This window comes from Setaria viridis, chromosome 1 (genome assembly GCF_005286985.2).
Source record: "Setaria viridis chromosome 1, Setaria_viridis_v4.0, whole genome shotgun sequence".
Lineage (NCBI taxonomy): Eukaryota > Viridiplantae > Streptophyta > Magnoliopsida > Poales > Poaceae > Setaria > Setaria viridis.
The window spans coordinates 27299638-27311430 of record NC_048263.2 but is presented as its reverse complement, the minus strand read 5'-3'; the positions used below and the strand labels follow the sequence as shown (position 1 = coordinate 27311430).

The window sequence follows — 11793 nt, the reverse complement described above, 5'->3', positions numbered from 1 at the left end:
CCTGCCTGTTAATTGCAGTGATGCGGGGGATTTGATGATTAGTTCCTTAACTCAATGAAGGGGGAAGGCAGCAAGGTAAGATCCAGCCTATATATGCTTTTATATATCAATCGAAAGTCAAAATATACTCTAGCTCTAGCCTTTAGGCACGCATGTGAATGTGAATATGTGATGCCTGAGACAAGTAGACTTATAAAACTCAGGACATATTTGTGCTACGAGAAACATTGTTTAGTTGACTTTGCACATCACTTTCACATATATCCGATCCCAATAATACAACGATTACCATGCCTTTCGGTCCCAAGAAAGTTGGAGTAGGTTAGAGTTGAAACCCAACAAGAACCACAAATTAGGGTTCGAGCATATGAATAGCTGTTTTCCAAGCACTCCTATCCAGAGCTAAATCTTTGGGTATATCCCATCCCTTCAAATCTCCTTTTATTGCCTTTTCCCATGTCAACTTTGATCTTCCTCTGCCTTTCTTCACATTATTATCACGCCTTAGGTTTTCACTACACATCGGTGCCTCTGGAGGCCTTCGTTGTACATGTCCAAACCATCTCAGCCGGTGTTGGATAAGTTTTTCTTCAATTGGTGCTACCCCTAACTTATCACGTATATACTCATTCCGGATTCGATCCCTTCTCGTATGACTACAAATCCAATGCAACATACATATTTCCGCAACACTTATCTACTAGACATGTCGTCTTTTTATAGGCTAACATTTTGTACCATACAGCATTGCAGGTCTAAACGCCGTCCTATAGAACTTGCCTTTTAGCTTCAATGGTACCCTCTTGTCATATAAAATTCCTAATGCTTGGCGCCACTTCATCCACCCCACTCTGATTCTATGACTAACATCCTGATCAATATCCCCATCTCGTTGTAGCATTGATCTCAAATATCGAAATGTATGCTTCTTGGGCACTACTTGGCTTTCCAAACTGACATCTCCCTCCTCGTGTGTAGTAGTGCCAAAGTCACATCTCATATATTCAGTTTAGTTCTGCTGAGTCTAAAACCTTTTGACTCTGGGGTCTCCCGCCACAACTCCAGTTTCCTATTTACTCCTGCTCAACTTTCATCAACTAGCGCTACATCATCCACGAAAAGCATACACCAAGGGATATCCCCTTGAATGTCCCTTGTTACCTCATCCATCACCAAGGCAAATAGATAAGGGCTCAAAGTTCCTATTCTAATCGGAAAGTTATCTATGTCGCCATCACTTGTTCGAACTCTAGTTACAACATTGTTGTACATGTCCTTAATAAGTCCAATGTACTTTGTTGGAACTTTATGTTTGTCCAAAATCCATCATATAACATTCCTTGGTATTTTGTCATACGCCTTCTTCAAGTCAATGAAAATCATGTGTAGGTTCTTCTTCTTCCTGTACCGCTCCATAACTTGTCTTATTAAGAAAATAGCTTCCATGGACCTTCGTAGAAAATATATACAGCATATAAAATATGTAATGCATACCTCCAAAAAGACTACTTTTAACTAGAAGCGGTACCATTTTTCCTCGATGATCCTGCATGCTGTACAGAAGTAGCGTAAGGCCATGATGAGCTCACACTTCCCTCTTGATCTACTTATTCTTCTTCTCTCTCGATACCACTTGAACTTTTGGGTACCATTCATTTAAAATACGACCATGGCAAGAGACATCCCCTCTCTCGTTAATATATTTTTTTTAATATACATTGTGATGTACACTACTATTATGCAAAATTTTAAATTAAAATTTAACTTGTGTACGGAGAAAAAAATGTAAAATGTGTCTAGAGGTCAATCGAACCAAATTGACATATTTTAGGGGTAAGTTAAATAAAAAAGTTTATAGAGTTATCCATGACTTCTGACTGTAGGGATTTGGACTCTTTTCATGTGTGAAACGACCGAGAGCAATTTTATTAATCGGTAGGATAATACATTATTACTCGTGCTAGCCAACACCTGTCGCTGTTGATGCTTGTTTATAGTTAGTTCATTCGGTTTTATAGGTCGGCTACTACACTTATTTGCAATGCACATGGTTTGTCGATATTAGATAAAATCAAAACTCTCTATCTAGCCCAATGCAAGTTTGAACATGTTTCAGTCTTAAGATAGTACACCTAGTTTCATCTAGATAAAATCTATCCATTCTTTTTAATAATTTTTTTGACATGTCACATGGTTTGTCGATATTAGATAAAATCAAAACTCTCTATCTAGCCCAATGCAAGTTTGAACATGTTTCAGTCTTAAGATAGTACACCTAGTTTCATCTAGATAAAATCTATCCATTCTTTTTAATAATTTTTTTGACATGTCACATCGTTTCTTTCTACGTGACAGCTTATTTAAGAAAATTGAAACTCTTTATAAACCTCTATTGAATGGCAACTTGTAAGTGTGAAATCATGTAGATATTACTGCGCGTGAATGTGAAATCTGAATTTATCCTTGAGTTTTGATAGTGAAAATATAGGGCCCTTCTATTCTCTTTGAGAAGCTCTCAGATTTTGGACCATCTAAAATTGAAGGAGGAAAAGATTCGCTAAAAGGCAAACTACAAAATGATTCTAGAAAAATTTCATAACTCCAAACAGAAGAAAAAGTTGCATGGATCTCAAGGCACCGGGCCGCCAGAATCGAACAGTGCTCAGGGCACCCGTAATAGTTATAGATGTGTCCACGTCAACTTAAGGGAGGATTATGGGGTGTTTGGCACGCAGGGGTTAAAATTTAACCCCTATCACATCAGATGTTTGACACTAATTAGAAGTATTAAATATTGGTTTATTACAAAACTAATTGTACAACCCCTAAGCTAAATCGCGAGACGAATCTATTATGCCTAATTAGTCCATGATTTGACAATGTGGTGCTACAGTAACCATTCGCTAATGATGGATTAATTAGGCTTAATAGATTCATCTCGCGATTTAGCTTAGGGGTTCTGCTATTAGTTTTGTAATTAGCTCATATTTAGTCGTCCTAATTAGCATCCGAATATCCGATGTGATAGGGTGCTAAAGTTTAGCCCCTGTCTCCCAAACACCCCATATAGATCATCCATCCAATGGACTAGCTGTAACACGCATTCCAAAATATGGTGGGACCCATGTGTCATTGATTTTTTAATTACCACCTTCGTCTCCTTCCTGAAATAGTCCTCTCTCTGTCCTCTCCGCCTGCTCATCCGCGGTGAGGAACGCCTTGAGGCGTTGCAGCCACCGAGACAACGGCGTGTCCGCGTCGGCCACGAGCTGCAGCAACGGCATGGCTCTAGCTGTGGTTGTGGTTCGGGCTCCCCGTCGAGGGCGAGGCCGGTGGCAGCGGGCGAAGCGGGGGAGGTGAAGACGGTGGCGGCGCTCCGCCTACTCGTCCGCGGCGGCCCGACAGCCATGCCCCCTCCTCATCCTCTGCAGCGGCGCGAAAGCCACATCCCGCCACCGCTTGAGATAGCGGCCACAATTTGTATCTCCTCGCGCTGCATCGGCAGCTGCTCCCGCACCCCTACCTTGCGCCGGCGCCGCATCCCGCCTCTACCAAGCCGGCGTCCGAGCCCCGCGTTACGCCGACGGCCACTCCTGACCCTGCTCCACCTCCACCGCCGAGCCTTGCTCCGCCTCCTCCACGCCGACGGTGAGACCACGCTCCGCCTGCACCGCGACGGCGGCCCAGTCTGCTCCACCTCCTCCACGCCGGCAGCCGAGCCCCGCTCTCCCTCCACCGGGACGTTGGTCGGACCCCGCTCCCCGTCCACCACGACGGCGGCCGGACTCGGCCGGATCACAAGAGAGCAAAGAGAAAAGAAGAGGCTCGCACAGGGATGTGTACTATTGGCTCTCGCCAACCGTAGCATCAGCGTACTATCTCTCCTCCTCTCTCTCTCCTTCTTAGGTTTAGTCCCAGTCACATCGAATATTTAGATACTAATTAGAGTATTAAACATAAACTATTTACAAAACTCATTGCACAGAAGGAGGCTAAACGGCGAGACAAATCTATTAAACCTAATTAGTCCATGATTTGACAATGTGCTGCTACCGTCTCCATTTACTAATGATGGATTAATTAGACTCAATAGACTTGTCGTTTAGTCCCTATCTGTGTAAATTATAAAATTAACTCATAATTAGTCCTCGTAATTAGTTTCCGAATATTCGGAATTAACTCAAACACACTTAGAGTGCTTGACGACCGTGCCCTCAGCGCCGCAGTCTCCCCTCGTCCGATCCCGAGATTCCAGTGACCGCCGTCGCGGAATCCACGTTTCCCCTCCCACCACGTAAAAAATTCCACGAGCACACACCAGAGTGGAAATAAACAAAAAACACCCCCGAAATTCACTTCCCACACCCCCAAAAAATCCCCCAACAAATTGTTAGCAGCGGATCACTCTCTTTCTCTCTCCTCCCCGCCTTTCTCTCTCTAGACTTCTCCCCATCAATCCGCACCCACTACCATGTCCGGCCTCCTCCGGTGGAGGCGCCTCGCCGGTGCCGCCACGCGCGCGGCCTCCACCCTCACCGCGGCTGGCGCCGCCGCTGGCCGTGAGTGCTCCCCGGCCGCCGCTGGCGCCGCCGCCCCCCTGCCGCCGCCACCGCCGCACAGGCGCGTCCAGGAGCGGCGCAAGTGGGAGTCGTCCTCCTCGGGCGGCAGCTCGTCGTCGTCCTCGACCGACGAGCCCGAGCCGCGCCGCATCCGCGCGGAGGCCCACTGCCCGCGCTGCTCCAAGCACATGGACATTCTCTTCGCCCACCGGGGCCTGCCGCCCGCGGCCCCGGGTGGGTACCAGGCGCTCAACCTCTGCCCCAACTGCCGGAGCGCCTACTTCTTCCGCCCGCACGACCTCGCGCCGCTCCAGGGCACCTTCGTCGAGATCGGCCGCGTCCGGGCCGACCTCCTCGACCACCCCGCCGCGAGGGCCAGGGACTCCTCCTTCTGGGAAGCTATCAGGGCCAGCTCCTCGTCGCGTGATGACGGGGACGGTGGGGGCGTGGCCGTGCACGTGCCGCCCGGTCCGCCGTTCCACCCCAATCTTAACGTCGTCCGCGTCGCCGGCGGAGGCGGTGGAGGGGGAGGTGGTGGGGGCGCTGGTGGTGAGGAGGGAGCAGGGAATGAGGGTTGGGGAGGTTCCAGTTTGGGGAAGGATCTTCCCACGCCCAAGGAGATTTGTAAGGGGCTCGACAAGTATGTGATTGGGCAGGACAGAGCCAAGAAGGTGAAATACTGGTTTCATTAGTTTTGGGTTTATTTTTGCCAGTGCAATTTGGTTACTCTTCATGGTTAGAGTTGGCAATTCGAGTCATCAGGGACCACACATTTTGCATAAGCCGACCAAAAAGCAGCATCAACATGCACTTCTTCACTTGATGGACTTTTACAGACTACAGTGGAATTTGATTGTTGATTTTCTTGTAGAGCCTTGTTAGCAGTATACTTTAAATTTTTACCGTGATCACTGTTTTGTGAGAGCTTTGGGTTTTTTCTCCCATAGGAAACAGAATGAAGTCTTTGCTAGCTTGAACGAGATGGCCTAAGAATCTAAGACCCAAAAGTGATGCTTCTGATAGGCCGACTGTTATAGTTGTATCAATACTAAAGCATGGTTGCTTGTTGTTATGTTTGTCTTGTGCACCGATAACATGGAGCTAGGGCCATGCGTTTTAGTATTTAACTGCAGCCTGATAAACTTCAATGTTATAGAGAAAATACATTGCCATGTATACTTTTATTTCAGAAACCTGTTCAATGAAATGAGTGTGTTCTCCTATGTATGTTGCTCACTTGCTCTCCATCTGAATTCTGATTTAGAATTGGGATTTTATATTGTTTAACCTGTAGTTAGTGGAAATGGAAGAAAAGTGGTTTCCCCATTTGGAAAAGGGAAATATATGAAATGTTGGTTTTGGTTGAAATGGTTGCTTATGAATGGACTTTGGTATAAATTGCAATGCAATCTTGGAAATGCACTTTGCCCACTGCTGTTTTTCTGTGTTTCCGCTTAAGCTTGTCCAACAGCTTTGATATGCTTGCTGAGCTCCGTTTTAACACTATGAAACAATGATAAAGAATCAGATACCCCGTTAAGACTGTCACTTGATCTAATCTTCTGTGCAGGATATTTTCTAGATTCTAGTTCCTTCTCATTCGTGAATTGTGATATAATCATGAATAATGAAAGTTTCGCATAGATGTTTATATTTACTCATTCCAATTGCCATGATAATCTTGATTGCTTTGCCTCGGTTTTGGGTACTCAACAAGAACAATTTTCAGAATGTCTTGGTCTGATGTAGCTTTTTTAAACCTGCAGGTGTTATCCGTCGCAGTTTACAACCACTATAAACGGATATACCATCAATCGTTACAAAAGGGGTTAGTTTTACTTTACCACACCAATTCTTCTTTTCTATAAAACAATGAAGGATATTTATTCCTGCAAATGTAGAAACTAGAATTTGCACATGTCTTTCAGTGACTAATTATGTGGTATACAAGCTAAAAAAATTAGGTCTGGGGCAGATTCGGGTGGTTTTGATGGGGAAGCTGATGATGACGACAATGTGGAACTAGAGAAAAGCAATGTACTGTTAATGGGGCCTACTGGCTCAGGTAAGGCATTTGCAGCCATTTAGAGTTGCCATAGATCTAGGTCAGTTCTGTCTTCTACAATGTTGGGTCAACTAAAATACTGTAAAAAGAAAGGACACTAAGCAGCAATTTTGGTTTGATTCATTTCTTTAACAGGTAAAACTTTACTTGCGAAGACATTAGCTCGCTTTGTGAATGTACCATTTGTAATTGCCGATGCAACAACATTGACCCAGGCAAGTATTGACTACTTTTTATGTTCCAGAGAGAAATGCACAATTTTTAAGAACACAACAAACCATCATGTAGACAGTATGCAGGCATCCATCAATTATATCATGTAAACTATGTTAGCATGAACAAGAAGCGACTATTTATGAATTCTGCATAAATCTAGGTACTGATTATACAATTCTACTTTGGCTTGGAGTTTCTGAAGTTAATCTTGATTCCTTAATTAGTAAATGTACGGTGTGAGCTAACATGGTTAAGTGTATGTAGACTCAAATATACAATAGCTAATTACTGAGCCATGTAGCTAAAAAGTAAAAAAAAAACAATCATTTCTTACTTTTTTGCTACTGCATTCATAGTTTTGGTCAGTTCCTTTTTCCCATCCTATCCGCTTGGTTTCAGCACTAAGGATTAAATTGTCCTACTTATTGCAGGCAGGGTATGTAGGAGAGGATGTAGAATCTATACTATACAAGTTACTCACGGTATGTTTTTTGACTATGCATGCAGCAAAGCATATTGAACTGTGAATTGTGTTGATATCATGCCTTCTAGAGTGAGCTTTGATTCTTCTATTTTGATATAAACTAGGTGGCAGATTTTAATGTGCAAGCAGCACAGCAAGGGATGGTGTACATTGACGAAGTTGATAAGATTACAAAGAAGGTATGGCGTATCTATCCTTGGCATGGATTGCCCCTCTCGGTGGGGATATAAATTAGTTTGTGATCCAACATGCAGGCTGAGAGCCTTAATATTAGTAGAGACGTGTCAGGTGAAGGTGTTCAGCAGGCATTGCTGAAAATGCTGGAAGGCACGGTAAGGCATATGTACTAACCTCCTAGTAATCCTTTTAGCTCATTTTTCTCTTTATACTTGGCATACTGAGTTGCAATTCTTATCAAAGTTTTACATGTCTCTATGCAATTTGAGTAAATTAAAGTTCTTATCTCTAGGTATTGAGTACAGATTATTGCATACGTATAGATTATTTCCTTGGTCAAATGGTATCTGCATCTGTATTGCAATTTGTAATGGTGGTTGACTTGTTTTACCTAGTACTGGTATGGACTTTTGCTATCCTTTACTGTGTGTTCTACATAGCAAAAATTCTTCTGGAGCTTCTCTTGTGATATCATCTTTGGGGTTTGCGACATGTGTACGATTTAAACCCGATATTCTGTAATTATACATTCATCTAGCTTATCCATTTGAAAGGAACTCAGTTCACTCGGTTGCAATTCAATGGATCGATCTTTGTGAGTCCTTTTCCGTTTTTGCCATGAAGGGTTGCATTTGGTAATCATAACTATCCTTAAGGCCTCACAACTTTGAGGTTACAGGATCAAACCCTTGAAAATTGATGAATAAGCCCACGCAGTTTGTGTGAATCAAGTTGTGACTGTTAGCCACAAGATAGGGGTATTATACCATTTGAGCTACTTACCACCTAGTCTTCGTTGGGGACGGTTTTCATTTTTTGTCAAACAAAAGTTTGTAATTTCTTTGTTATCCCTGTATAGATGTATTAACTATTTCCTTTTGAAAATTTTGACATGCTTAGATTGTCAACGTTCCTGAGAAAGGAGCAAGGAAGCATCCTCGTGGTGATAATATACAGGTAAAGTTATCAAGCTCATTTATTGACATACACTTTTTGGCTTTTCCCTCACAAGAAAATATGTCTGTACCATGTTTTTCACCTACCTTCTCCTGAATGGTAGCTCAAAGTGAGAATGTGTTTAGATGTGGTCACATTACTTATCTGTTTCATAGCTAAAGTCCACTGTCTTAGTATGTGTTATTTCACACTGTAACTCTATTGAGATGATATAGAATTTAGTTGCTCCAATAGGTCCGGGACCCTGCTTTAATGCTGTAAATCACTAGATTTTTGGAAGCTGACTACTGATTGTTGTACGCTACTTGACAGGGGTATCTGGGTTTGCATGGCCCAATTTCATTGAATATATACTTATATTGTATGCCTATCTATGCATATGGATATGGTCAACTTAGACTTCTATATGAAACAAAAGTAGTAGTAGTGAAGATCATTTTTTGTTGTAAAAGCATAATAGATCAGATATGTTTAATCAACAAACTGCTTAATCTGGAAACATGCCAGACTGTTTATTTCTGCCTCAAGTGTGGACTAAGTAAATAAAAAAAATGACGCTTCCAAGTAAATCTTGATCTTGCTTTTTAGTCATCTTGTTGCTTAAAAATGCAAACACTGGTTAATTACAGTGATATATGGTCTTCATGCTCATGCAGATAGATACAAAGGACATTCTTTTTATATGTGGTGGTGCTTTTGTGGATTTGGAGAAAACTATATCAGAGAGGTAGTAGCATTGCCTCTTTGTAATATGCCATGTGGTGTTTACTCTGTCTTCATCTAAGGTGTTTTTCCGCTTCTCTTTTACCCCCCAAAAAAAGACGGCAGGATTCTTCTATTGGCTTTGGGGCACCAGTCCGTGCAAACATGAGGGGCAGTGGCATCTCAAGTGCTCAAGTGACATCATCTTTGTTGGAATCAGTGAGTAGAGTGGAGGTCTCCTATTTGATTTAGATGACTTTCTGCCCTAGAGGTGTTCCAATGCGCACCCTTTTTTCAGGTTGAGAGTGGCGATCTAATAGCATATGGACTTATCCCGGAATTTATTGGACGTTTTCCTATCCTTGTCAGCTTGGCTGCTTTAAATGAGGACCAGCTTGTTCAGGTATCCCTTGTATCCGCTGTAGTTATTTTCTTAGAATCATGTTCTGAAGTAGTTGTGTTCCCTTATATGGAGAAGTATGTATATGTGTATGTTCATATGTCGATATGGTTGTCTGAGCACTCTCTCACGAAGGACTAATGCAACTCTATCCTTCCAGGTTCTCATGGAGCCAAAGAATGCTTTGGGTAAACAATTCAAGAAATTGTTTAGCATGAACAATGTGAGTATACTTGCAATGAAACATGCAGAAAGTAATATCTTCCTGGCGTCTCAGCTTGGCTCAACATTGTATTTCAGGTTAAGCTTCATTTCACAGATGGGGCGCTTAGAATAATTGCCAAAAAGGCAATGTCCAAAAATACGGGTGCACGGGGGTTAAGAACTATCCTTGAGAATATCCTCATGGATTCCATGTATGAGGTTTGTAGCGTGACGATTTTGGCCTCTCCTTTCATTGACTCTACCCATATACTTTATGGAACTTGCATCTCTATCGCTTTTTCAAAAGATTTGCTGCTTTATTACAGATTCCAGATGCAAAATCTGGGGAGAAGCGAATTGATGCAGTGGTTGTGGATGAGGATGCTGTAGGGTCAGTGGACCAACCTGGCTGCGGAGCCAAGATCCTTTATGGTGATGGTGCCTTAGATCAATATCTCTCCAAGATCAAAGTAAGGATCGCGAACTCTTTGAATTTGACTTCACTGTTTGATGTTGCCTGATCATTATCTTCGTATCTACACCATCTGCTGCCAGTATAATAGTCATCTGGAAATTGTGACAGGCATCGGGAGATGGAGCAGGAAGCGAAGTGGATGGAGAAGCTGAGCTTTCGCCGTCAAGAGCCATAGGCATGTGATTCTTGGTTCTGACAGCTCTAGTGTAACCTGTAAAATCTAATCCCAATCGTATCAATGTAAGTATTAGCCTTTGTAAATGAACAGAATGTGCGGCGCCCATTGTTCTGTCAAGGCTTGGCACGCTGCCCAGCTGTTGTCATGCCTTGCATGATTTGCAGCAGGATTTGGAAGAGTATGGTCGGGTTCAGTATCTATGTCGTACAGAGACTGTCACGGTGTCATGTATAAAAGGGGTGATGCTCATAACTTGTAATGGCTGCTGGGTGTTAAAACCTGAGACAATGGAATGAAATGCAAGAGGTGATAAGGGGGCATGAAGGTGCAAAATGGCGTTGTCCAACTTCCCTTTTTTTAACTCTAAGCTGCACAATGTTTTTGGGGCGTCCCTTGTAGGGGTGGATTTTGGTTACGAGTATTAACTTCGAAAAGTAATTTTTTTTGTTTGGATTAGCTTCGAATGAAATTAACTATTAAGGAATACGTATATTGCAACTGCACGTTCTCGAGGAAACGAAACCAGCAACACTCATCGGCTTTTCCTGTACGGCTGTATCACACTAGAAGGGTTTTTTTCAGATATAAGTCTAACATGTCTCAGTTAAATAATCAAAAGCAGCGAAGACAAGTGAAAATTAAATCCTTGAAAAGATACATAGACAAGAAAAATAATCAGATCACATTGGAGAATCACCACCTAACAATATTTAGGCAAATTATCGGGTATCAGCTGTAGCAAAAGAAGGGAAAGTTGCATATCATGTCAAAATCATCCACAGAATCACAGCTACTGAACAGGTGTACTGATGTCTCTCCTTTCTGTGACCAAGCTGATGCTGATCTAAGCTTACCCATCACACTGCTTTCAAATGGCAAACACGTTTGGTTACAACATACATGATCGAGAAATTTGACAATTTATGATGGCCCTTGATAGTTTCAATTTCAAAATTAAAAATATCAATAGATAGTTGAAAAATATACAAAGTACCACTAGCACGCTTTGATGGTTCCAAACTACGTACCATGCAAGGGCACTCAGGTAACACCAACAAATGCAAGTTGGCTAATCATTTACTGGTAGCAATAAACCAGATGACTATAGTTTCCCAACATGAAATTAACTGGGAAATGAATATAACGTCATATAGAGTACATACAAATTACCTGGATTATTCTGTTACCATTGAATCATAAGAGCAGACAGTGTTATCCACTTATCCCCCACAAAGGAACACACTGAGCTTAACAAAGCATTGGCAAACAAAAGCAGGGTAACACAACTAGTTTAACTGAAAGAAAAACACTAGCCTTCCTGGAGGCAATTAACATGACCTCACCAATTAAACAACATTGGTCCGAACCAACAGAAC

The 11793-nt window shown here is 42.4% G+C and overlaps 2 protein-coding genes across 2 annotated transcripts; one reads left to right on the top strand and one right to left on the bottom strand.

Annotated features, from left to right (window-relative positions):
• Positions 1 to 352: 352 nt before the first annotated feature.
• LOC140221441 (uncharacterized) lies at positions 353 to 1000 on the bottom strand. Its single transcript, XM_072291060.1, is given in 1 exon segment — positions 353 to 1000. A coding segment is annotated over 1 exon segment (648 nt).
• Positions 1001 to 4379: 3379 nt separating this feature from the next.
• LOC117859665 (CLP protease regulatory subunit CLPX1, mitochondrial) lies at positions 4380 to 10750 on the top strand. The gene is made up of 15 exons (XM_072293500.1): positions 4380 to 5230; positions 6326 to 6387; positions 6524 to 6624; positions 6760 to 6843; positions 7276 to 7322; positions 7429 to 7503; positions 7579 to 7656; positions 8402 to 8458; positions 9115 to 9185; positions 9280 to 9379; positions 9459 to 9563; positions 9721 to 9783; positions 9861 to 9983; positions 10091 to 10234; positions 10348 to 10750. The coding sequence occupies exons 1-15, from the start codon at positions 4472 to 4474 to the stop codon at positions 10420 to 10422; spliced, it is 1944 nt and encodes a 647-aa protein (XP_072149601.1). The 5' UTR covers positions 4380 to 4471; the 3' UTR covers positions 10423 to 10750.
• The last annotated feature ends 1043 nt before the right edge of the window (positions 10751 to 11793 follow it).

What these genes read in the sequence shown, in the direction of transcription:
- LOC117859665 (XM_072293500.1), top strand. Translation starts at nt 4,472, where the DNA reads ATGTCCGGCCTCCTCCGGTGGAGGCGCCTCGCCGGTGCCGCCACGCGC. An exon ending in ATGAGGACCAGCTTGTTCAG is followed by an intron (nt 9,564 to 9,720) that starts GTATCCCTTGTA and finishes CTATCCTTCCAG; the next exon opens with GTTCTCATGGAGCCAAAGAA. An exon ending in AATATCTCTCCAAGATCAAA is followed by an intron (nt 10,235 to 10,347) that starts GTAAGGATCGCG and finishes AAATTGTGACAG; the next exon opens with GCATCGGGAGATGGAGCAGG.